Genomic DNA, 27,304 nt, shown 5'->3' on the forward strand with positions numbered 1-27,304 from the left:
CTAGAAAAGCCCACAGTCTTTCAGATTTTCTTTGATTATTATGTCTGTGACTGCATCAAATACAAACTTGACATTCTGGGTGTCCGTGGCACATGTCAAGTGAGAATAAATCTCTTTATCTTCTTTCCTTATGTTCAAGTCTAGAAATTGTTTCTTGATGCAATTTCCAGCATCTTCAAATGTATTTAGTCCTCGTGGAGAGAACAGTAAAAGAAAGAGAAGACACATTTCAACTGGTACTTCCTCACAGCTGCTAAGAAACAAGAATTCTTTTTTTCTCTTTTTTTCTTTCTTTTCTTTTTTTCTAAAGGGAATTAACTTCATGCATTAGGTATGAAAATTTTGTATCTAAACTGCCCATGTAAATTTAAATTTCAATGCCTAACCAGAAGCCGTCATTTCTGAAGTGAAATGCTCCTGAGTAAGTCAATGTGAAACAGTTAAGGACCTTAGGAAGAGAGCAGAAAGTGAGAAAAACAGAAGAAAAAAGGAGCATAAATTCAAAGGGAATCAGGTAGATAGCAGACAAAGTTGTTGGGAAGTACGAAAATGAAGAGATAAAGAAATGAAGACAGATCTTCGTTTTGTCCCAATTTTGCTTCTCTATTCAGTCATAATTTCTTCACGCAGCTTTTCTGCCTTTCGGTGGTACTCCTTTAGAACAACAGCAGGTGTGAGCACTGGTGCGGCGGACTCGCTGTAGGTGTGGAGCAGGATGAGACTCCTGGAGGCAGGCTGCTGCTGAGAGCCCTTGCTGGCTCCCATCCTGTCTGAAGCCTCAGGCAGTGTAAAGTGGCGTAGCTCCACTGAGCCTAGCACATAATGTTTAATTATCCCAGTAAAGCACTGAGCAATTTTGGGTTGCTGTGTTGATGTGTCCTGAGAAAGGGAGTGGAGGACCTGGTTTTCAGGAAGTGCACAGAACCCGTCTTCTAATAATAATATTGCTTTAAGTATGCTTCATTCTGGACATTCCCTATCCCAAATACATTAGGTTAATACTAAAATACCGACAGATTTTGGTTTTTCTCTGGCACTTTCTGACATAGCCTCATATATTCTCTTGCATCAGCTGGGAATAGCTGCTGTTTTTTATTTCCAGTAGACAGTACTGTGACATACAAAAAGAGGCAGACTTCCTGTATGGAATGGGTTTTCAAAATCGGGACAAAAAACTTGGATTCAGTTATGGTGTGTTTGAGTGATAAGCCACTGACTTCTACTGAAATATTGGCTGGGTTCATCACACCACGCTTCAGCCATCTGAAACTTCTAGTTCTCTCAGCTTCCTCTATTACCGCCAATGGAGAGAGATAAGCATCTCCAGAGAGAGATGACCCCACCCTAGGATAAGCATCATGAGTAGGTGAGACGAACTGGATTCTGGCCATGTCTGTCCCATACTATTCTTTTGAGAGAAAGGCTAGATGCTTAGATAAGATGCTTAGTATTTAAACGGTTATATATAGGCGACCTGAGTCTAAGTCTCAGTCCTTAATGCATGGCCTATGCTAATCATCTGAATGTATTTTTTTCTGAAAACCCCAAACTTACCATTATATTCAGGAAAGCAGCTATTCAGATGAACTTTTGTTATTTTCTCTTGAAAGAGGTCTTTTTTGTTTAGAAACAGCACAATGGAAGTGGCTGCAAAGCACTTGTGGTTGCAGATGCTGTTGAACAGCTGAAGGCTTTCATGCATTCTGTTCTGTTGAGATGCAAAAGGTAAACATGAGAGACTGACAAATCTCATCCCCATATGTCACTTTTACTGTAATGTTCTTTACTGGCAAGAACCAATACAGCATAATAGCCTTTAAACAGTTATCAGGGAACAGGAATAGTTCTGATATGCCATCAGAGAGTACATTAAAACTTAGCAGCAAAAAGGGTTGTTTGTCTCTTCTGACTCACCACTTCTTTATCTTCCACCAGAACCATGTCATAGGCACTGAGTGCAGCACAGAATATGATGCAAGTAACTCCCTCAAAGCAATGGATCCACTTTTTTCTCTCTGATCACTGTCCACCCACATCAAACATTCTTTGCAGAAAAAATAACATATGTACAATGTAAAGCACTAACTAATAAGGACGTAGTCATGCTGTTGATGTGCAGAGTGCAACTGGAGATGAAGGACAATCAAATATCCAGCTTTTCCAAATATTGGTCTGTTTCTATCCCAACAGATCAAGTAGTACTATGTATTATTTATGGCTTGGTAGTGGGCATAAAATGAAATGTAAAGCCTTAAATACCTGCATATAGGAAGGCATATGGGTGGCACGCCCATGTTGAGGAAGTGGGGCTCTGCATAAGAGCTGAGTGCAGGACTAAGCCCTGCAGGCAAGGATTTAGTCAGGACAGAGTTCATACGTGAAACGTTGACGGAAGACCCTGAAATCCACAGTCATTTGTTACTTCATAGTTTTGCTTGTAGTGAACTGACACATTGATCAATAAGGCGTATGACTGGAAGCCGGTCATGGGTTGACCCAGTGGTTATGTTTAATTGGCTAGTGTAGATCTATCTTTAGTCATCTGATCATTGCCCTGGCGCGATCACTTAGCTAGCTGTATAACGCAGCATGCGTCTGTGTGTGTGAGTCTCTGCCCTATCGATCTCATTAGTTGCTCTTTGAGCAGCAATTCGTGGGGAGCTGGAATCCCTTCATTTGTAGAGAGGAAAATGTGGGGCTGTCCTCCTCTGCATTAGTTACCTTCAGTCTTTGCCAGAAATTACTACCTTTGCGTAGTCATATGAACATTTTATGGACTCTTTATATGGGGTCCAGAGCCAACTGAGCATACCTAGCTGGGACGTAGTTAGGCCCCTAGTTAGGGCCCAACTGAGATGGAGCTGTCATCAAAGCTACCATTGTTCTGCTTAGCACTAACTTTCAAAATTCCCACTTACATTTGCAGTTCTTCAGTGATAAGGGATAGGGCTTTCTTTTCACTATTTTTCTGACATAAAAGGTGCCAGACTTGAACATTTTTCAAGTGCGTTAAAAAGGAGAAAAAACATGTAAAAAATCAAATTTACCCTACCCTTACTTTTTCTGTTTCCTCGTGTGCATGACTTTTCCCTGTGCTGCCTGTTGTTGTACTTAAAACTGTATAAAACCTAATCCCCTATTGCATTATCCCTTCCTTCAAGAAAATGCTCTGGATGTATCTCCTGCAGTATCTGAAAATTAAACACAACTCGATTTTTATAACAATGAAAATACTGAGATTCAGTATGAAAAAATCATGTCAGTAATAAACAGAGCAAGAATAATTTGTTACTGAAACACCATTTTTTGCAGTATATTGATCCTCTCTTTTTTTCACCATCAGCAATGCAGCTGATGGAAACAAAGGTTATTGTTTACATTTTTCATCCTGCTTAGAAGAAATGAAACCCCTCCCAATGCTTGTGATGAACTGTTTCTGCAGCTGAGGAATAATTAGAGAAAATTATTTTTTTCTAGTACATTTCATCTCTTTGTCTGATCATTGGGTGTCTATAAATGTGAATTATTAGGAAATCAGGAAGCTGTTGTGGAGCAAGATTTTGATAACAGTAACGGCATTCTTCCAGGCATACCTTCACTGAGTTCAGTGTGCCTACTGAAGAGTGAGGTGAGTATGAATAAAGCATCTTGACTTTTGGCTGCAATTAGTGCCCCAAAATCACCTGCCATTACGTGTCTTCCTTGATTTGTGGGGTGTAAGTCTGAAATCAGGGTTATGGGGGGAAAAAAGCTTCAAAATTTAGTCTGCAGTAAAGTTTCGCAAGCATACATAATCATATGAATCTGCATTCACTTCCTGCAAGCTTTTAGCATATGGCCCTGTGAATATTCATAAGAAGTCAGCTAAAACAGGACAAGATCAAGGCCAGAGGCAATGCTTATGGGCAGTTTTTGTTGTACTAACGTTAGTTTGCTTAGCTCTCCTCATGTCAGCCCAGAACTTAACATATGCACATGTAAAACTGAAGTCCCTCTGTGAGCGGTAGAAAATGTATTTCTGAGATGATCTTTTTCTTTTACTGAGACAGTCAAAGTTAGTCTTGAAAGCTCTATATTTTCCCAACACTGCTCTTGGAAAACTTAGCTACAGATATGGGACTAGCTGATATATATCACTTGTCCTAATGGTACACATAATGAGACCTGAAGACTAAAATAAAGCTTGCCTGATTTCAGTCGAACTCTCCCTAGCACATCAATGGAAGTGACAGCAGGAGAAGACCTATGAAGATCAGACCTTCTTTTAAAAATATTTAAGCATGTTCTGAGTTCTGGAAATCAAAGCCGACATTAGTGAAATAAATTGAAGAGCAAGAGAAAGCCAAATTACACTAAACCAGCAAAGTAACCACTAAGAAGATAGCAAATAACAAGACCTGTTGTCTGTGCAACTGTAATTCAGTTCCCTGGAGCAGTACTGGAATTTAGACTTTTACTGCTCAGATACAAAATGTTTTCTGCCTCATTCAGTTCAGAAGGGGGACAAGTGTTTAGTGAATGAGGCATCTGTTCATGTCTTCTTTTTATCCATGTATGGCTTGTCACCCCAAGTCTCATTTAAGTACATCAACCAAAACTCACTCTGAATGTGGAAGTGTTCCTCTCTTTATAGATGTTTCTATGGTACTTATCAAACTAAGTGCAGAGTCATCAGAATCCCCCAGCTGTTTTGCATTGCTCTGGCGATGCAAAGTAGCAGTAACTAGCTGGTTAAGATGGATTTATAGCTGCTCTGCATCCCTATAGCAGCTCAAAACCCTCAGACTATTTTGTAGTGTCTTACCCTCATATTAAGTGCCTAAAACCACCAATGAATTTACTCACATAACACTACCGCGGTGCATAGCAGAGAGGCTGAGTACAGTGGGTTTTTTGTGTTTGTGGTGGCGTTAGGAGCCTTCCTCTTGTTTACAGACACTCAGGTAACTTAATTCTCAGTTGTGTTGCATTTCAGTTGGACCTAGACACCAATTCTGATATTCTAATGTCAGGACTGGTAGCATTCATGTCAAAGAGGGTTTGCATTCTGATGATTTCTTTCTCCGTCCTGATTTTGTATTTATTTCTTACATAAACTGGGGTTTTAACTGAAGGTGCTCAGATTTCCAATGTACAAAGCTGTCTGGCAATATGTTAATCAGAGAAAAAGAAGATGGTGTCTATGGCATTACACCGTAGTGTTTGTGGGTAAGTGCTGAATTTTCATGAGTGATCGGTATATTAATAGGTGATAATAATTTATTTGTAGGGCATCTACTTCAGAATCTTATTTTGTATATGTAATCTCCGTTGTGCCAAAGCATCTGGGTGGTAGCATAGATGGTTTGGGGGTTGTTTAATTGCCACATGAGGAGAAAAAAAGAAGCCCAATGAGAAATGTAAAAGTTATAATCCTGGTGCTTTATGTATCTATGTCTACAGACAGTTTCTTGTCTAGACTACATTCCTCAGTATGCAGCCCAGCCTTTAAATTAAGAATTAACTGGAATTCAGTCCATAGAGAAAAGCATTATAGAACACTGAAGCTATCATAATTCATTCAAATACATTTTCCTGTGGAATTAGATGTTGTTAATTGGTTCACCAAGCATAACAAAATCTGAAAGTGTCAATTATTTTCAGTCAAATTTCTCAGAGACATTATTTTCAAGATTTTTTTTCTTAACATTTTGCTTTTCATCTTAAATGAGCATGAAGGCATGCATGCTAATACTGAAATTTCCCATGGGACAGAAATTATTATTTTTTTGCCAACTGTAATGCATTCCAGTGTTAAGAGCAGTTATTTCTGTTCTCAAAAGAAGAGAGTGAAAGGTTGAGAGTGCATGCAAATTAGCAGTCATCAAATGTTTTGCATGCTGTTAAGGACAACATTTAGGTAGGCAAATTTCATAAATGTCACAAACAATTATTCAAATGGCAGGATACAAATAATGCTTTGTAGACACTTACATATGTAAAAATGTCCTTTTAGAACCTGATATTCTGAGATCTCTTAACGGTCCATTATATGCTTAAAGTTGGAGTACTGGTACTAAAATGTCTTGCTTTTTTGGCTGTTTCAGAATATTAAATAAGAGTGGATTCAAGGATATCACAGTGGGATTACCAATATTATAATAGGTCAACAACTTTGAAAGAAAATACTTAAGAAAGATAAAACCACAGAAAACTGTCAAATATGGCTTTTGTACCTGAAGTTCAAATCCTTGAAAGAAAACTGAGTCTCTATAATCCCCGTTGTTTTCACTCGGGAGTGCCAAACAACTTGCTCACTAGGCACGTGGTCCGGCATTGCTAACCTATCCAAATCGCTGAGGTAACTAAGGAGGGTAAAAAGAAATGGTGATTGGTGAATTCAAAGGGTGAAGTGAACATTACATAATCACTTCATATTGAGCCGCTTTTAAATATTTTATGTAAATTACACATTTAAATACAATACTATTGGTATATAATGGCATATGTACAACCTAGATCCACAATCCAGAGCCTTTCATTTTTTTCTTTTTTTTTTTTCCTTGTATATAGAAGTGTAACTTAGTTGTATATAATAAACATCTTTCTGAGAATTTCAGTTCAGGAAAATCCTTATTTTCCTCAGGGATGCTAAAAAGCCACCTTGTCGGGAAAGAGGTTTTGTCCATTTGCTTTCAGCAAGTGGGAATTGCCACCACAGGGGAAGAACCACAAGCGTCTTTCAGGAGCAGATTGACTAGAAGTTATCGCAGCCTATCAGACCTGTTATAACAGTATCTTCCTTCCTAAGTGAAAGGGAGGGCGTAATATTTTGGAGGAATTCACATGTAGGGGCTGTTTTCCCTGCAGACCTATCAGTTTACAAGAGGAAGGTACATGATAATTTAAAAAATATATATTTTCTGATCAAATGTAATCAAGCTTCAATGAAGCTGAGGACCCCCTAGGCTAGTATTCTCACAACCCCCTGGGAAAGATTGGATTATCTGGTTTTATTTCTGGCATACAGAGAGACAATCTGCATGAAATGAGAATCCAAACCAGATCTTTGAAGCCTGTTCTTGTGCTACCACCAACCCTTCTCCTGTCTCTTCCAGGGGCACGCAGCTTTCTCGAGATGGCTGGACAGAGCCTATGAATCCTACTGGCTGGCCTAGGAATCTGTGTAAAGACGTTAGGAATTAACAAAAGGAAAAGAAGAGGTGATATCTGGGTAACTTCCTACCTTTTAACTACTAATATTAAAATAAAGAACAAAGCCAAAAGCAAGAAACCACATGCAATAGTTGAAGCATTTTCAAGCTTTCAGTGTCCCAGTTGGCACCTTTCCATTTGTAGCCTCTTGTCTCTGACCAACAAAACACAGTCTCTCTAATGTTTATTAGGCTTCATGCCTTTTTTTTTCTTCTCTAACACAAAGTCTGCCCAGCATGAAGTTCTTCTGTTCAGTTTAACCAGGCAACTACCAAAACAAACCTCACAGCTCATCATTCTTGTCTGCAATATTTAATGTAACTGTAACTAAAAAAATAAAATAAAATAAAATAAATTTTAAAAAAGCTAGAATCTTCCATATGGAGATTTGTAAGTAATGCTTGGAAATGGCATTTTCTTATTTTAAGTTGAATAAACTGAATCAACTCAGCAAGGAATGCTGAAGTTGATCTGAGTAATTCAATGTTTGCCCATTATTTGAGTCCAGGAAACAATCTATTTAAAAAAAAAATGCAGTATAGCTCTGGTTCTCTGAGTAGGGCCTGAGGCAAACTCATCTCAGCTCGCCTTTGTGGAAGGCAGAAACAAAAGACATTTTGCAATTGATAAAGCATGTAAGCACTAAAATAAACACTTGTATATACAATTCATTTTAAAGATCTGATAGTTCTTAGTCACAAATACCTAAATTCAATTCAACACAGCCGGTTGTAATTGCTTAAAAAATTAGACCAAGTTAATTATCTAGCTAATGGAGCAAGAGAGGCATCTTCAGATTCTTCCTAGAGCTGTGGGCAGCTCCAAGGGGACACTCTGCAGGCCGGCTCTCCACTAGCAAAAGAGGGAACGCAAACTAGTAGGTTAGTCTAAATGCCTGATCTTTCCTTGGCTTGAATTAGGTGACACAAATCCTACCCTGAGAGGCAAATGACTGAGCAAGCAAGAAGCACCATGTATTACTGGTAGCTATACAATGACATTTAAGGTCACAATTTATAATCCTGATTTTGCCCCTTCCTTGCGCATCACTCCATCTTAAAACAGGATTAATTCCAGGTGAGTCTAAGGAAGAAATTCCAGCCAGATTTGACATGCAGGGGATTTTCTATTATTCAGAAGATCTCATTTTTTTTTCAATTAAAACACACAGAGGAAAGGCAGTGATCAAACTTCATTAGCATGAATTAATAATGAAAAGACTCAGAGAAGATAACCTCAGAAAGTAAGAGTTTACACAGTATAAATCAATACTCTGTGTAGGAGCTGATTCACAGGAGCTGAGAAACAGGGGTTTAGTTTTAAAAAAAATTGAAATGTAACATTAGATGGTTGATTGACTCTAGCTGGTTTTGACCTGATCGTTAGAAGCCCAGCAGCAAGGGCAAAAATTAAGTTGATTTTAGTGGTTCAGAGCCAAAGTCTAGATTTTCAGAAGCATCAGGTACTGAAAGATGAAGACAGAGGATTAGCAGGATTTTCAGAAGTGTTCAAGCAGATGAAAAACATATCACTGTTGTTTTTAATGTAATTCTAGCAATAAATAATGATTATTGGCTCCTTTACAGTCTGTACTAGCTCCCTTAAATACTGAAACCTGTTGCAGGTTAAAACATGACACAGCCCGTAACACTGAGAGGGAATTACTTTAGACTATCCTATCTTCTTTTTAGGCAAAAAACCCTAATCTGCCAGGCATAGTGTACGCACTAGAATGTTAGCTGGTAAACAGGTAATTTTTTTTTCCCCGCATTAAGTTTTTTGTTGTTTTTTTTTATTTCAAGAAGTGTTTTGCCTTTTAAGAATGATGACTGACTTGTTACAGTCTTTTAGTGCTGGGAACTGCAGTGTGGCCTGTCAGAAAGGATATGTTAGGAAACAAAAGATTGCTCTGTACTGTTCCTATAGAAATACAAGGCTGCCATAAAATACTGCCAAATCAGGCACAGATCAACACAGGCAATATTTTCTTTGTTTAGGTATCTTGCAGAAAGGTCTTAATTCTTGTTTTGATGATATAAAGAGATGAAGACTTTTTAATATTTTCATGTATTAATACTTTCTACTATCTACAATTAGTGAGCTATTACTGCCTTCACTTTGCCTGGCTCCTGGCCCAGACTTGGATCATGCCTTTCCCTGCTGAGTAGAAGGGACACCCAACACCTTGTGAGGTTTCACCTTGCAGGTGCCCTCAGCCTGTAGGAGGAGCTGCAGGAGCAGAGAAACCTCCAGCTGCAGATCTTGGAAGATGGACCTCAGCTGGAACAACCCTCTGCCCCAGGTCTAGAGTCAGACTTAATGCACTCTAGGCAAACTCCGACCCAGGTGGCATCTCCCTTCTGGGTCTTGTGTGAGCTTAGGGAGAAAACAGCAGAGCAGGACCACTCTAGCCTGCAAGAATAGCTTAGAAGCAACCAAACCAGAGACTCCTGAAAAGTCTAAGCTTACTGACTACATCTAAGCTAGGAGATGTACCCCAGCTGAATGGTGACCCTTCGTGGAGTCGGAGCTGAGCAGCCCTAGTCCCCTGCATATCTGCCTGCCGCCTCCCAGGCTGCGGAAAGGGAACTGGGGCCATCAGGTTGGAGAGCAGCTGCAGCACCACTGGCCAAGACCAGCTGGATGCTGAGACAGTAACAGCCCAGGGAGCACCCGTCCATGCGGCCAGATTAGTTTGCAGGAAAGTTTTTATAGTTTTCTCCAGCTTAAGATTAGCAGCTTGAAATGTATACATTCAAAGTACAACTCTAGGTAAAACCTAAGCTGTTTCAATTCACCTTTTCCCTCATTTTGCCAATCTTAGAATTACCTAGAGAAAGAGTAGCTTTTTTTTTTTTTACAGTTTAAACAAACTCACAGAAACAAGTTGTTCCTTGTTTTCAGTTGTTTCCTTCAGTTAAACGTTTCTACTATATTATAAACATTAGCAAAAAGCCTAATTCTTTCTCAGGTTAATGAGCAATAATTTTCATAGGCTATTCTGCACGTGAGGAAGAGTTCTTGTGCAAGCCTTCCTACGCTGCCTGTTCTGGTAATAGCCAGCTGTTCAGCACCTGCAGCTGGTGTCACCTACTAGGCTGCCGAGCCATTGAGCTGGTACTCCGCTGCCCTTGCGAAGCAGGCCTGGGTCCCGCCGTTGCTCCACAGTTGTTTGATGATTTCAACCAATTCGGAAGACATGTCGCCATCCTCCAGAGTTGTTGCCATGGCACACGCTTCCTTTCATCTTCCTAAAGAGAAATTGCAGTAAATATTGTGCAAGCGCACTGTGCCTCTCTGCCTCCTTGAAGACGTGCTTGGTTTACAATGAGTTGCAGGGGCAAAATTTCTCATTTTCACTGATTTTTCCAGGTAGCTGTACTCGCCTGTGCATGTAAGCGTCCTTTTACAAGCTCACTTCCCTTTAGTTAGTGCCAAGATTAGACTTAAATCATGATACACAGACTTTTCCTCTTCTTATTGTTTTGTTTTGTTCATACAAGAGCTCAGTTTCATCTTACCATCGATATTCACAAAAGATCCAACTTGGAAGGAAGGCTTTATTGTAAGAGAGAGTAGTGTGGTATCAAAAACTAAATTAAAAAGGATATTTAAAGCTTAAACATACTATAATTATATCAAAGCAGAAATATATAGCTAAATATATTTTTGAATGTATTTGGAAAAAAAAAAAATCTAGCTTTTGGCCACCGTGAGAAATGTGGCAAAGTGAATATAACTAGTGAATGCATTTCCCATATGTTTTTTTTATTTGGGGAAGAAGAAACCTGTAACTGAATAAAATCCCAAATATTTTAAACGTATTATTCTGTAATTTCTTCCTTTTGCAGTCAATCAAAAAAGACTTCAAGTAATCTATTTCATTAAAAATCTTTCTTTTCAGTGGTTAACAGCTTAGGAATGTACTGTAAATAAAGAGCATGATTAAAATAGGGTCATTTGATACACTGTCACAGCAGTGGATAATTATAGAAAATGTTTCCTTCCTAGCCGTATAAGTAGACAACTGAAGTGACTTGCAGTCAATAGTTGCAAAAGTATAAATGGATTCTGACAGACAGTGTTTTGGCAGGGAGTATGTTTTATTCAAAAATAGAAAACATCTTCACAATGATTTGTAACAAATTTATTTTAGGAATGTACTGTATCTTTATGTTTCAATAGAAATTGCAGTTCATGGAAACTTTGTAAAAGTCAGAGACTCATAAAAAATAAAACACTGCAGGTTTTCTAAATTATTGGAGAAATTGACTTAGCATGGAGAAAAAGAACAAAAAGGGCAAAATAACCACTAGAGAATTGCCTTCATTTGAAAGAGGAAGGAGGACAGCCGTACAGTTTCCCTTCTACATTAAACAACACTGGCTCTGTTTACAGCCCCATCTTCTCACTCGGTGCCAGGATCAGCAGAACTGAGTCATGCTTTCTCATGTGTGCCCCTCATTTGCCTCCAGAGCTGCTCTCCAGGGCGCACATTTGTTCAGCTTCAAGATAAGAGTTGGAATGTTCTCTCCTTCAAGATATCACATATCATTTAATGATTATAGCTATCCTCCTGCAATGTTGGATTTGTTGGTTGAATAGCCTACAATGAGAAGTCTTGAGCTCAGAGCTTCCAGGTGTACGGGAAATGTTCAGTGATTATTATGCAAAAGTCGGCAACTGTGGATTTTGATGCTTACGTAAAAAAGGAAGATAGCAGCAGATTATCATAACCCTGATTTATATAATGTTTTGTTTATCTCTGGCATTTAGACAGACTTCAGATGATTTTCATATTAAAAATAGATTGCAATGGTACTTTAGGAAGAAAAAAATACCTCTCTCCCCAGAACAGATGTTGTTCAAAATTACGTGCTGAGGCGCTTTCAGGACCACTAAGAGGTATTTGCAGGCAGTCCTGGAACATGGATAAACCCATTGCTTTCGGGCCCAAGATAAGCCCAGTCTTTGGGCTAGATAACTTTAAGCAGCTAAACCTGGACTAGAACACAGCAAGAACAAAGTCCAGCTGAAATCAAAGCTTATATCAAAACAACTCAAGCTCATAAATGGCTTATGATTTTACAGAATATATAAGCTAAGTTTGTTTTTGGAAGAAAAGGCAAAGTTTAGTGGTGATTCAAATAAATGTGACCAAAATTTCTGTTTTCTTTAAAACTCACATCCAGGTTGCTCTTATGTGGTTCTGGGGGAAAAGAAGGCAGGCACTGGAAATGCTTTGTACAGGTTTATTCAACTGTATTCCTAGAGGCCTATTCTGCCAAGGACAGTAAGAGTGGGCTTACTGTACTATAAATGATAAACTCACAAAAGCTGTATTTTCTGCATTTCATTATATGTAATGCTAAGGAATGAACTGGGCTTTTTAACAAAAATTTTCAATTCCCCATTCCCCAGGCTGTGAAATCCCTTGAAAATAATGTCTATGAAACTGGCATAGGTGATAGATGATGAGTGAACATGTATAAACCTCTCAAAGTCTGGCAGCACTGAGAAAAGAGGCTGAAGTAGAGGGGCACAGGTGCCTGTAGCTCAGTTACAGATGGCAAACAGAGTCTAGACCACGTAGTGGATATTAGAGGCTGAGCCAGGACCTGTGGCTCGGTGCTGCAAGGTCCAGCTGTCTTAGGCCATGTAGACTGGTAGATGGGTCCTTATGCAGTACACGTGTCTACCACAATTGAGGAGACGGGCCAAGCTGCAGCACATTCACATGGGCCTATTTTCTGTGTGCCGCTTTTGGGCACCGTTATGTTTGTTTGAATGACTGGCGTTCATGGACCCTTAAAAGAATACAGGAAGAAAACATTTAGTTTCTATTTTGTCAAGTGACTGTATGAGCTTTAGTAACCTCTGAAGCATTGTTTATAATTTTTTAGGTCAAAGTACCACATGTCATTGTAATGAAATGTAGACTTCTGGAACAAGAAAAGCTCTTTCAGATAAGCAGATGTAATTCCCTCTAAGATAAACCTCTAGGGAAGGGGCAGAATTTGCCAAAACTGGAATCAGCTGATATTCTGACAGGCCTTTGAGACATTCTCAGCAAGGTCTGAATTACAGGCAACAGACTAAATCATTACACTGAGAAGAAAAGTACGTGTTTGTCCTTTACTTCTGTCCCTGAAAATTCAGCGTGACTGCCAGAAGATAGCAGGTCTTCTTACTGTGGCTTTTCCTCTATGTGCTTGTGCGTAGGATTGCTAACCGTGTCAGGAAGGTCAGACTCCGCTTCTCTGCAGTGCCAATGGGCCAGTGCTGCATCCGTGCAACGGGGAGGTCTCTGCGCCAGGAGCAATGCCAAACTGAAATATTCCCAACATGTCTAGATGACCCTTCCTTACATGGCTGAGCCTCAAGGTTTGTTCATAAAAGGGAAATATTTATTACATTTCCCAATAGCAATAAATAAGTGACTAAACAGCTAAGAAAAGGTTCTTTTTTTTTCTTTCTTATGTCTTTGCAAGTTGAACATTTCTTTTGTAACAAACAAAACGGCAGTTTATGCAAAGGTTTGACCTCAGGCATCAGTCTTGAGAAAATAAAAATAAGTAAGGACATCTGGTGACATATAACTCAAGCAGTACTTAGTTTCCACTGTCATAAAGCAAGTACTGAACCCTCTTTGTTCTACTAGTCTCTACTATTATATTACCAAAAAATTGTATTCTAATGCCTATTTCAAGAGAAAGGGTGTCATACTCACGATTCTAGCTGGGTTTTCATAACTGATTCTTAACTTAGTCATTGCTTTCATGATAGACAGGATAGACTGCACTGCGTTACTGTAAATGACAGGTCTGAACTCCATGCGTTCCTGGTAGGTGAAACCATCTTTATGGATGATCCTGGTGCAAAAATAGAAAACAAAAGGTTTGTGGGATGCATTAAAAAAAAAGAAAGTAATGAAAAGCTGGATCAGATGCTTTTGTGGTCAGTGTGAGAAAGAACTGGATCCATCTGGGCCTGGGAAAGGATTTATCAATGCTTGATCTGCCTGTTCTGCTGGAACAGGTAAACAGCAGTTTCTGCAACTACGTGAGGTTAAATTTATGAGCTAGGTTTTGACTTCGCAGTCTGAGTGAATAGGTATTGGTTTTTTGCCTTGCGGGTCAACGTAAGATAATGTATGAATCCAGAACAAGACCCAGACCCATTCCTGTGGATACAGGGCAAGATGCATAGCTGTACTTAGATCCCAAATCTTTTATTATTGGATCTACGTTAGTCATGGGCTGTCACATTGCTTGTTTAATCATTCTCATTTTTATGCAGAATCTTACCTAGAGTAGAAAAATTATTGCAGAAAATATTTCTACACTGTGAGGTACTTCGTCCCTCATCTTTAATATTTCTTTGTACATCAGTTACAATTTCTAGTTATTGAAAGGTGTTACTGTTATTATCCACAGGCTTTGGGGACATACATATTACTCCAGAATATTTGGCCTGTATTCCAGAGGGCAAAGAACCTTAGCAGTCAAATTCAATTATTCTAATTCTGACAGAGGGATTATAATTTCATAATCCTCCTTGACTGGAGAATGGCATGTGGTTAAAGTTCTCCAAAATCAGTGTGCAGATTATATCATGTCTCAGAGACATCTTTTTCCATAAGTTGTGAAAAAGGATGAAAACTTCACCCATTTTGGTGTAGCAATACTCTCAATGAACAGACACCAAACTGCTTTGGCTGCTGCTGGAACCAAGGGTCTATTCTTCCTCACCTCAGTTGTTCAGAGATGAAGGCCAGGTTATTTAAATAAATAATTTCTGGGATTTGGGGTTTGTTTTATTTTCCCTGTCTCTTGCCAGAGACACAGTCTGGACAGAGCTATGCAAGGAGAAAGGGGTGATGTGAAAGGATCTGACAGGTAGCCCAGAATGAGTATAGGTGTCTGTCTTGGGGAGACTTTCCCTTCAAGGGGAGAAGTCAGCCCTGTCAGAAAATAATTCACTCACACACGCGCGCACAAAACCCAGATCACAATTGAATGTGTCTTAACATCTCTCTGACTTACGGATGTCAGAAAATTCAAAAGTTGCATTATTGTGTCCGTAGGGATAGCATCTGTAGGAAAAAAGGGTTGTCTAAATGTTTCCCCAATCACTGCTAGACCAGGCAAACCCGTAAACTCCGTTTGAAGCTTCGATTTTTTGAATGCTGTTTTCAGCATGACTTCAAGCGAATCTGCAAGATTCAAAGGAATCCTATTGAACTTGGGAGAAAGAAAAAGGCGATCTGTGTTATGCAGTCTGGCATACTAGGGAACCCTTTTTTGCCATCCTCTGAAATATCCACGTGTGCCTGTGTCAAAACAGTGATTTGAATGAAATAATAAGAATTGTTCAGAGGGGAGGCTTATTCGCTTGGTGGAGTCTAACGTAGCTCCATGATAGTGCACTGGATAGTCTGGATTGCTGCTTGGGGACAGCCTAAGCAATGTCCTGTTTGTGAAGTGCCATGGAGCCCAGAGCTCCCCACTGGTGTGGGTGCCCTCCCTTAGCGGGTCAGATCAGCTTTTACAGGAAATAATTTCAGCTGCCATCAATGTTGAACCTTGCACTGGTACTTCAGCATATTCCTCTCACTCTTACCCTTACTACCTGTGAAAGCAGCAGCTTTTCTATAAATAATGGAATGAAATACATAGAAACTCAAACCCTATGAAGTACGTGAACTTGCTTTAACTACTTTGTGTGTCTCACAGCGGTGCCTGTAACAGGATTTCTGGAAAAGATGGATGTTTTGCCTGTGGCTGCAAAAATCTGGGATGAGAGAGAAGGAAAGGCCCTAACACAGTGCAGAGATGGCTATTTTATATGTTGTTTTCATGCTTTTCCTTTGAAGAACAAAGGGAGAAAGAAAATATGAGAGTCTGAAATAAAACTGGGTTCTACAATTACAGAAAGAAAACTTGGTTTTGCTTGAGTTTTTTCATGGTTTTTGCTGTTTGGTTGTTTTGGTTTTTTTTTAAATAATATGTTTATGTCCTCTGGCAGAAGGTACATTAGACAGCCTGTTAAATCAGTAGTGAATTTTGCTGCTTTTCTTAAAGATCTATCATTCTTAAGGAAGGATGGTAAAACAGGCTGACATCTTGTATGGCCAGAAGGAGCATTTTAGCAAATGGAAAATTTTGTTCCCTGATCCTACTTGAAAAAATAAACAACCTTTAAAAAATAAATGCAGGATACTGAAGGCATGAGGTGTTAGGCTACCAGTCATAATATCTAAATTATGTTTCTATTGGAAGAAAAAAGTTAGTCTCGTTTTTTTTCACGCAAGGAGGGCTTCTCACCAGCTAGGTGGAGTTGATTCAATCTCAACAGGCATGATGAGTTACTAAATATTTTGTTTCCTCCTTTTCCTTTGCTGAATTGTTTGTAGTAGGTTTGTACTGCTAACTTAGGGCATAGCACAGAAATTCTCAACTTGGTTTTAAAAAAGTTAGATCACACATTGGAAATGATCTAGTCAGAAGCACAGAGCTCCAGAGAAGCATATATTTTTTTTTCCTTTTTAGTTATCCCTCATAACCATTCTAGCCTTTTTAGGGCCTTGCAGCATATCTATATTTTGAGCATCAGAAAATATTGCGTAAAGCTTAGTGGAAGGATTGAACTTTGATTGAAGTATTCAGTCTGGAAAGAATGAGGTTTATGAATTAGAAAATTATATTAATAGGAATAGAATTACCCTGATTTTGATGGAAAATTGTATTTTCAGCAAAATTATTTCTTTTGTAAGCAGCTATCAGTCTTCTCTAGAAAATGTTATGCTTCACTGAGAAAATTAATAACTGAATTTTTTTCCAAAAAATTTCCCTTTTAGAAAAAAAAAGTCTTTTGTTGTGACAGAAAGATGATGTTTTATATGAAAAATGATAATTTTCATGAACAGTTTTCTTGTAAAATAATTCATATTTGTGATCAGGTTGACGGCTCATAAATGCAAGGGCTTTAAAGATAACTCTCAGCTTTGCAGTTTTTTTGCCACCTCCTCAATGCTGTTAAGGGCTATCAGCCTTCTTAAAGTGCTCAATTCAGAGGAACATCTTTAATCTGCTTCTACTTGTGGAAGCTTTCAGCACAATACATTTCAATGGTTTGCTGAAGGAGGGTCTCCTGATTGGAACTCAAAACAGAAATAAAATTACCCACCATTTAACTGGAAGAAAAAAGTTAGCAAAGTATTTGATGGATGGTTCTGAATCTGTCTTATTACAAAATGAGCTGTTTAAATAGTAGAAAATTGCTCTTATGACATAACATTCTTCACTTCACTCTTTAAAATGCATTGGTGGATATACGACATAGTTAGGAGAACATAAATTTGGAATAGTATTACTGATTTCTTTAAAACAGTCTGCTTGATTTTTAGACAGGAAGAGATTGGTGCTTACAAAGTGGGGTCATGTCTAAACAGTTGCAATTCCTGTGTGATTTTTTTTCTGCTCTAGGAAGCAGACCTGGACACTGTCTATGAAAATAAGACTAGATACAACAGCAATATTTTAGCAGGTTGCACAGTGAAGGAGGATTTTTGCTGCCTGTGTAAGTATGATCTCTCAAACTCAGGTGGATTATCTATTTAAACCAGATACATGATTAGTATTTTGGCTACCCTTAAATGAATAACATGAATTAATTTAGTTTTAGCCTGTTTTACTATATGTGAAAATATTGTGATAGTAAATTATAAATGGAGACACACACACACACATTTGACCTTCCTCTGAAGCCAGGGGAAATAAAGCTACTGACTTCAATCTGTGTGGAACCACGTGCATTTTGAACAAACATCTACAAGTATTCTTGTAGTAGATTTATGGTGCAGTCACAAGATCTTCCTAACCAGATACTCAGTCCAAATTTGAACAGGGATTTCTGCATTTGAGCTTGTTTTTTCCCAGCTTGATTACTGTATGAAAACTTTTTGGGGTGATACTTTCTGTGCTAAAAGGAGTTCTCATGACTGTCCCTACCCATGCTGGATGATGGGTAGCAGCTGCTCACTGTGTAGGCTGGCGGCTAAATATGTTCTCACCTGGCCTGTGGGAGACCTGAGAACAATCTTTCTGACCTCTGGCCGGAGCTGGAATAAGCCTGTGGAGACCAAGAATGATCTACAGAGCACAGTTTGGGGAAAAAAAAAAAACAAGAAAACTTTGCGCTATTATTCAATGGGAATGCTTCAGTATTTTCTCTTGCAATACAGTGAAATCAAATGACTTTAATAAGGACCAAATTAAAATTGAACAAAGGGAGATGATTCACATCGTATGTAATTAAACTGTGGAATGACTTGCCGTAGAATATTATCAATGTTCTCAGTTTACATTGGTTCAAAAAAGATTCAGGAGAAACGCAGCCATGAATTAACTGAGGGCTATTAAACACAGTGATATCGTCTCTGGTTCAGGATGGTGCCTGTCCTGGTTTCAGCAGGGATAGAGTTAATTTCCTTCCTAGTAGCTGGTACAGTGCTGTGTTTTGGATTTAGGATGGGAACAAAATTGATAAGGCACCGATGTTTTAGTTGTTGCTAGGTAGTGCTTACACTGGCCAAGGACTTCCTAGTTTTTCATGCTCTACCGACTGATGCACAGGGAGCTGGGAGGGGGCACAGCCAAACTGGCCAAAGGGACATTCGGAAGGTGGCCGGGGGGGGGCTGCTGCTCGGGGACTGGCTGGGCATCGGTCGGCGGGTGGTGAGCAATTGTACTGTGCATCACTTGCTTTGTATATTATTACTATTATCATATTATTATCATTATCATTTTATTTCAATTATTAAACTGTTTTTATCTCAACCCACAAGTTTTCTCACGTGCTTTTCCAATTCTCTCCCCCATCCCATCGGGAGGGGGGGGAGTGAGCGAGCGAGCGGCTGCGTGGTGCTTAGTTGCCAACCGAGGTTAAACCACGACAGTGCCTGAGTCACAGATCATCAGATACTATCAGGGTGTCTAGCGCGAGTATTACTGTGTGTTTGCTTGTCTGGTTTGATGATCTGGAAACATCCTTCATTAGCTACTGCAGGAGACAGGACTAGGCTAGGTGGATCTGCCATGGCTGGTTGTCTTATGCATTCATGTTCTCACTACAGTACTGTAACTCCTACCAAAGCCGATGAAGAAGCTTCCCTGGTCTTCACTGAGGAGTTGGACCAGTGCATGATTTGATCAGACAGATCTGATTACGAATCCAGCTGTGTGTCTTAGTCACTTTGTATTTTTCTTTATGTGGTTGAATGAGAACTTGATTTGAATGATGTTTCTTTGCATTTTATTCAAATAACCATAAATATTGTAATAAGACATTTGCTAGATAGCTTATACTACAAATACCAGATTCAACAACTGATATGAATATTCATATACTTACTTCATTTGCTTTACAACAGTGCTCTTTCCTGACTCTCCAGCACCTGCAGAAGGGGAATGTTAAGAAGATGTGATTGATACATGATAAGTAGCAAGTATTAAAAATAGCTCTCTGCAACACAGAATTTTGTATCTATGAAGAGACATACAGATGTTTTAGATCCCCACTGTACTAACTATAACCCTCCCTAGTGTCCATTCAGACTTAAAAAGAATGAAATCTTGGTACGGATTCTGAATTCTGAAAAGGAAAGGGATATTTGAAAAGAAAGGAACATTCAGTCAATTAAGAGAAATATATAGACTCTTTAATTATCAAGGAAATAAAATATGGGTCATATTTTTATTTAATCTCTGGCAGATGGGCAGAAAGACATGAACAAACTACAGCTTCTGACAGTGTCCCGTTCATTACATGATTTGTAGCTGCCCATTTAATGTGTATCATGACCGTTTGTAAGCCAAACCAGCCGGTTCCAGGCCCTTTAGCCAGCATCTTTGAGCAACTGGAAAAACAGAGCATGGAGACTTGCATGTGGTCTAGCTCATGATGCAGAGGCAGCACATGAGCAAGTGTCTTGACACCGGTGTTTTGTCAGTTCCTCTGCCCCGTGGTCTTCTGCTATGAAGTGATGCGGCTGGAAGTGGGAAACCTGCAGAGCAGTGCCACAGACCCAGCTTGGGAACGATTCTGCAGGAAATCTCCATAGCTGGCAGGGAGGTACAGGCATTTGCTTGCACAGCCAGTTGCAGAACTAGGGCATAGGTTTGGTCAGATTATGTACGATTAATTTGCCCTTCTTATCTCATGCAAAGTGAGTAATCACAATGCAAACCTTCTCCACTGGAAATCGGTGTCAGTGACTATCATCTCAACTTTTGTCAGTGAGAGTGGTCATGCTTGGCAAGAACTGCCAAACAAGAGCCAGATTTTGAAAGTACCTGAAGAGAGGATTTAATTTTGGCTGTGAATCCATGGGACAGGATTCATCACTGCTTTTCTCTTTGCAGGTTATCATTTACCTCACTGGATGGTGTCAAATACTTTTGACAAAAGAGGAAATCTGGGGCATAGCTATTTTAACTGAGGGCTTCTCAGTGAATGCAACAAACTGATCACAGACTTTCCAAACAGATTTTGTAAAACTAATAACATTTAAATGACAGGGATTAATTTACTCAAATGAATCACAACAGACAGTAAACCATACGCAAAGCATTTTCTAAAGCCCATGATGTGAATGGCAGAAAGTGCAAGAGAAAAATGAGCCTATGCAAAATGGGCTGATGCTGCCATCTGCCACAGTTTGGAAAAAATGCAAATTTGCCGTACATCATCTATTCAATGCCCTTCTGAAGAACTTGGTAAAGCCCTGTCAGCAAGGTGGCTATACTTTTTGTAGGGAAGAGAGCAGGCTGTGCTGAGATTTCATATATTCACCTCATGGAAAGCTGCCAGGAAACATTATATAGAAATGAACCTCTCTTCCAGAACTGAAAGGCAAAGTTAAAATAGAGTGGGAGGCATAATTTATATCTTTTGGGTGCATTTTTCTACCTCTGCTCATCTTTAATTTATGATCCAGTAATGCCTTTATCTAAACAACAGATGACTCTCAGACTTTGGCTTTACTCTGGAGTACCGTGTTAGTTGTAGCAGCATTTGCACCCCAGGAAATGGGTCAGAAACAATTTACTTTGCACCTGCTTCCTTTCTTCCTTCCCCCTCCTGTGCAGCCTGCTCCTCTGGCCAGGGCCCCAGGATGGGAGAGTAGGGACAAGGCTGCATTTCCACCCACCGCAGTAGCCTTCCGCTTGCAGAAACGGCAGCAAGAGAGCGTCATGATAGCCCTTACGTGACTGCACGGGGATCTGAAGGCACCTTCCCTTTAGGAGGCAGTGAAAAGGTCAATTATAATCAGGCCCAGGTTTTCTGAATGAAAGACGAGAACTTAGGCTAAACTTAGTCCTGTCTTGAAGCTTGGAAAGTTTAATTGCCTTTTGAAAAACTCTCCGTCACTGTGAAGATTTATTGCTCAGCCTGATAGGGACCAGGGATAATATGCCATAGCCTGTATTTTGCATTTCACGTGTCTAAGAATTCACTTGTTCAAATTTACCTCTGGTTTCTCTACCTCTATTTGGATGCCAAATTTCCTTGAGATGGATAAAGGCACAGAAAATAAAGGCACAGGAATCTCGGTCAGTGGTTGAAACTCTGGCCCCGCTCCTGGGAGCTGAAAGATGTCCCCACTGCCAGTAAGGCCGATGGAAGTTTGCTCCCATACTTCTTCCCAGAGATCACTTTCACCATGCCCTGTGGCATGCCACATCCACCTTCAGTGTGGTGCCATACACACAGCAGTCTGGCAGACTGTGACCTGCCTCTCTTCTTCTTTTGGATATTTCAGACTGCACCCCCCCACTTCCCAAGCCCTTTACGTTTCTAGGCACGCTGGGGCTGCAGAGGAGACTCAAGAAGTGCCGTGCAGCGTGGCTGCAGGCACCGAGCTGCAAAGGAGCCATCCCCCAGCAGCCTGAGGTGAACTGCCCCACTGCTTGGGGACTGCCTGACCTCTTCCCTGCAGGCCACCAAGGCATATAGACAGAGCAGAAATAGAGAAAAAACTGGAGGCGGCTTGAAAGCCGGTGATAATCTCTGGAATTCAAAGGAGAACAGAACCCAGGACCTCAGCTGCAACTTGACGTTACTGGTTTTTTCTAAGCAGAATTTGTTTGAATAGTTGTGGAAACTGGGGAGAGTACAAGCCCCTTTCAAGGTTAGCATCTGCTGAGCTGTTGAAGAAGGTTCTTTTTATATATTAAGCTGCTTTTGTGTCTCAAAGCAAAAGTTATTATCTCTTTACAGTTATTATTTATGCAGAAGTAAAGGTTTGGTTTAGGACAGTTTCCAGAAGTAAAGGTAAGAAAATTAAAAAGCCTGCTGCCTGAATATTTTGTTTGAAACCTGTCACAAGAGCCACTGAAAATGACACAAACCAGCAAAAAGCAGGAAAAGAAAATCTTCAAATTAAAATCAGAAAAAGTTTCACACCTCTGCCTGAGCCCTGTCTGTGCCATTCAGAGCTCTGGAAACTGTGAACTAGGGTGGAAATTATATCTTTCTGGTCCTTTTACCAAACTGGACAAACTTTCTCCGTGGGAGAAAGAAACTAGAGAAAAGATCTAAGATCTAAGCCTTTTGGGGGAATAAGGTCCTTAAATGCTGCCCCACCCCCAAGAAAAGAAAATCGGTGTATTCCAGTCAATAGGATTATTGGGCCATCTTTGTGCTCAGAGTCTTTCCTTCCATTGTTCCAGTGCAGGTGTTAATAACAGGAACTTTAACCTGACTTCAGTACTACAGTAACTGATCAATTTAACTGGTTTTAAATATCTATACTATAAACTTCTACATTCAGACTACTTATCAGAGACCTCTTATAGTCAGTGGAGAAAAATATTTGCTACTAAAACTGAAACAAACAAACAAACAAACAACTTCAATTTTTGTCACCCTGAAGCAGATGTTTAAATTAAATTGGGTCAGTCGTGCCCTAAAAGTGAGTATTTCTCAGTAAAGTGAGCTGAGGATGACCAGCTCAAATGAGGGTGAGTTTTGTCCTGCCACTGAAAACTGTAGACAATGAGGCCATGGAATAGGACTTTGAAAAGAAATAAGTTCAAAGTTTAATGATTATCTAAACTGCAACTAAGTTTTTATTTCTGTGAAACATCACTGTGAGCATCAGCTGTTTTGGCCACATTTCAAATGTGCGCTGTACTTTGCACACAAATAAATTACAAGCTGGCCTCCTACAAAGTATATAAACTGCGTGTGATGCGGTAGGCAAGATATGGCCCTGATACAAAGGAAATAAAACTTTCATCTTGGAGTTTGTTCCAGACTCATAAAACAATTTGATTTTTTGGCAGTATAAATATGTATAGGCTAGGTTTGTGGACGGGGGGGCTTGACAACGTAGGAACGCCTGGCACAGATGACTTAACCCTCCTGGCTCCTGGACAACTTGTGAAGAACAGCAGAAAGTGGCACAATTTTCCACCTCCCCCAGTTTATATGCGCAGTTTTTATGTGCATGTCCTATAAACTTTAACTTATCACCTCAACACAGATAATGTGTTTGCCCAGATCATGGAATTTAACATAAACAACTGTGGTGTCTTTGGTTTCTGGATATAATTTCATTTTTGTAAAGGGACCTACTGGAGGATGCAGAGAGACCAGACTAGCTATTAAATAATTCTCTCAGGAAATGGTCAGAAAACTCTTTTTTTTTTACATTTTAAGGGTAGGAGCATAATGATCACACTGAAAAACTTATGATATACATATCTATTTCATTCTGAGTATTTTCTACCAATCTGCCTACTGCAAAAGAAATAATGATGACATCTGGGCTGTAATATAGAGGCAACATGTGGTCTGGATGAGCCGAAACCGAGGACTAGGGTAGGACTAGGCTGCCCTTGATTTATGAAGTGTAAAATTTGAATAATTTCTGAGACCACCTCGGAGCTATGGAAAGATAACAGGCTCAGATCTGAACACAGTAGATTCAATCCTCTACTATCTGGCCATTTCACTGGTTGACTATGGAAGGGGCTATATGGTGCCCATTATACACGTTGCTTCAGCAGCTGTAGTTCCAGGTGTTCAAGAGACACTTTCACTCTAGCTGTGCTATAGGCTCAAGGCACTCACGTTTTATTCACCTCTTGCTTTTTTAAGAACAAGAAAATTCAAACTGTTGTCTATAATATTCCTTCCCCCCCATGTTTTTTTACCAAGTCTTTGGTTCTTTGTGATTTGTCATAACAGTTACCCGGAGAAAAAATGTTCAAAAACCTTACCCACTGACAAATTTGAATCTTTATCATGTGTGACATGAATAAAGGAAGATATTATGGAAATATAGACTATAAAGAAGACTTCAGCAAAAGTATTTCAGATTCTGATGATCATCTTGTCTCATGAAAAGAGTGCTTGTATAGTTAATGAAACTGAAATATGTTCAGATTTGAAAAGAATGAACTAGAAGTCTATTTCACATAGCTTGTGATTAATCTCAAAGTATTTTACTGAAGTTATCTTGAGAATGTGATATTAATAGTGTCAGAAAAAGACTGATTATATACATTGGGAAACATTAAAAACTGAAGTTCTTAATACTAAATGCATACATGTGTTCTGGGAGGGGTAACTTAGTTTGTGTCCTAGTGTAAGACAGCCTCCAGTACTACTTCCAAGACATGAAGGCTTGAAGATCAAAATATATCACGAAACTGCTTATCTTATAAATTTCTCTTTATCTTACAAATTCCTCTTTATCCTATAAACTCTTCTTAAAGGATTTCTTACATCTTCCTCATGTATCAGTATTGGATAAGGTCAGAGACAGGATGCTGGAGTAGATAGACCCTGGTTCTAACTCAATATGCCAGTTCCTTTTTGTAAGAGTATACAGAAAGTATTGAAATTTTATGAAAGTTTAAATGAAAATATTATTCTGTTTTTTGACCAACTCAAGCTTGTCTCAGTAGGGGCAATATTTTGTATTAATGTGGTACACAAAATCTTGATATTCTCCACTGGACTGAAAAGCTTTGTAAACTGCAATCTGAATACTGATGTACATAAAGTGTATCAAACTGCTACTTACCTGTTATTATTTGAGAAAGCTGCATGGCTGTGTTTTTCTCTTCTTTCTTTATTAATAATAATAGTTAGATTCTCAGCAGGTATAAATAGCCATTTTGCATAAGATACAAAACAACAGAGTTAAGCCGATTTACTTTATCGAAGGGCTCTAGCTAAGTCTGAGTAACTGTCAGTTTAAAAGCATTTGTAAGCATTGTGGTTATAATAGAGAAAAAATAGAAACATTTCAATGATCAAAGGCTGTTTATCTATTCATTTGGTGAAACCAATGTAAACTGTCATAGCAGGCATCAGACTGTTAGAAGAAAAATATTAAGATGGTGGCAGTGTTATTGTGCTCTTGGAAATTTCTTGTAGGCTACGCAGTACCATGGAAAAAAAGAGAGAAGAATAAAACTATATCAAGAAAAATTTTTTTTTCTTTTGCCATTACACCCACCGGCTGTTAATAAATCGATCATAGTGTGGATTAGAAGCAGTAGTCTGTGAGAATATTCATCTGTATTCATGTCATTTCATTACCTTCCATTCTACTCTCCACAATATCATTTTTATACATCGAAAAAAGCCCTTCCGTGTCACTTTTTGCCTCTGTAAAAAATGAAGTGCAACAGTTTGGAAAATAAACACTATCAATACCTTGTGATACCTGCAGATTTTCTGTGCAACCAGTTATCTCACTTAAACCTGTAAATGAATGCATATAGATCCATGAAAAAAAAAAAAAGGCTGTGCTACATTCTGTGTAAGTAAGCATCATAACATTTATTCCAACAGTAGGTATTCATTTCTCAAACCTTTCCAAAGTCAAGGATTTATAATATTTAAAATTGAATACATGCAGTGACGTGGCCATTTCCAACCTGTTCCTTGTGACTTAACTGGTTGCTTCATGAGTGTTCACAACTAGAGAACACTTTGTGCATGTATAACAGGATTGTCTTCTTCAAATAAAATAGTGAGAGGTGGGAAATTCACTGTACTGAAATGTAATTCCAGAGCAAAATAACCCCTCAATGGAAAAGCATTATGAACAATTTTTATTCTATTTACCCAACAGCAGTAGTTTGACTGTCCTGGCTTCCCTCTCTGCATCTGCCTGCAGTTTCTTTTCCAGTTCCCTGGATCTCCTGGCCGACTCCTTGCTCTCAGAACTGGCTCCACTGCCCATCTTGAGGTGTTAAAAATCCTCTCTTTGTCCAGCTGATTTGCTTCTTATCAGACTAGTTGCTTTAATTCAGAAGAAGGACAACAGCCTGTGCTTCAAGAAAATTTAAAAATCCCATTCAACCTCTGTGTTCAGCCTTCAAATCAAATGGTCCCTTTTGGCCTGTCACATGTTCTGGAGATGCTACAGTCAAGGATTTATATAGGGACATAAAAACATACTGTTATGATGTCATAGAATTAAAATGATCCATTCAAGGGCAAAGCCAAGGTCCGGAGAGATCTCTGTCCTTCTTCGGACAGGTTCCAGCTTCACATGCTTCAAAGAAATGTGCGGAATATCTTGAAACAATAAAATTGGGCATAACTCAGCTCAAGGAAAAATTTTTCAGCTTGTGAATCAGTGTTGGTGCCCTGAAGCAAAAACAGATTTATAAGTTTTTGAAGCATTTGCATAATTTATTTTTCATTTTTCTCAGTGGTCATAGCTCTAAATATATGTATTCTTTATTTAAAAATGACAGAATTTGGATTTATACAGTTAAGACATATTTTGTTTTGAATTATTAATGAACATGCAGAATGTTTGCTGCATTTTCATATTATGGCAAGTGCATTTATTTTCTTGTTATGGTAATGGGCAACTTACTGCAATTTGTAACATCTTTGGGATACTTTTGCGCAGCCATTCCTTGATGAATGTCATAGTCTTTTCCGTTTTTTGATTATGTTATTAGCGGTTATCAGTTTTGGCTGAAAGCACCACAACTTTTTTGTGTAAGAAAGGACACAGGTCAGATTCTCCTCACTGATGTAATAATTTCATCTTCGTTCCTTCACAGTGTAA

General features: G+C 39.1%; 1 protein-coding gene across 1 annotated transcript; it reads right to left on the reverse strand.

Moving 5' to 3' along the window:
* GNAT3 (guanine nucleotide binding protein, alpha transducing 3) lies at positions 1-26,461 on the reverse strand. Its single transcript, XM_009328355.1, is given in 8 exon segments — positions 1-191; positions 1,555-1,708; positions 1,915-2,044; positions 6,216-6,344; positions 10,289-10,445; positions 13,921-14,066; positions 19,609-19,651; positions 26,344-26,461. Coding segments are annotated over 8 exon segments (1,068 nt in total).
* Positions 26,462-27,304: the final 843 nt, after the last annotated feature.

Source organism: Pygoscelis adeliae, unplaced genomic scaffold, assembly GCF_000699105.1.
Source record: "Pygoscelis adeliae isolate BGI_AS28 unplaced genomic scaffold, ASM69910v1 Scaffold267, whole genome shotgun sequence".
Lineage (NCBI taxonomy): Eukaryota > Metazoa > Chordata > Aves > Sphenisciformes > Spheniscidae > Pygoscelis > Pygoscelis adeliae.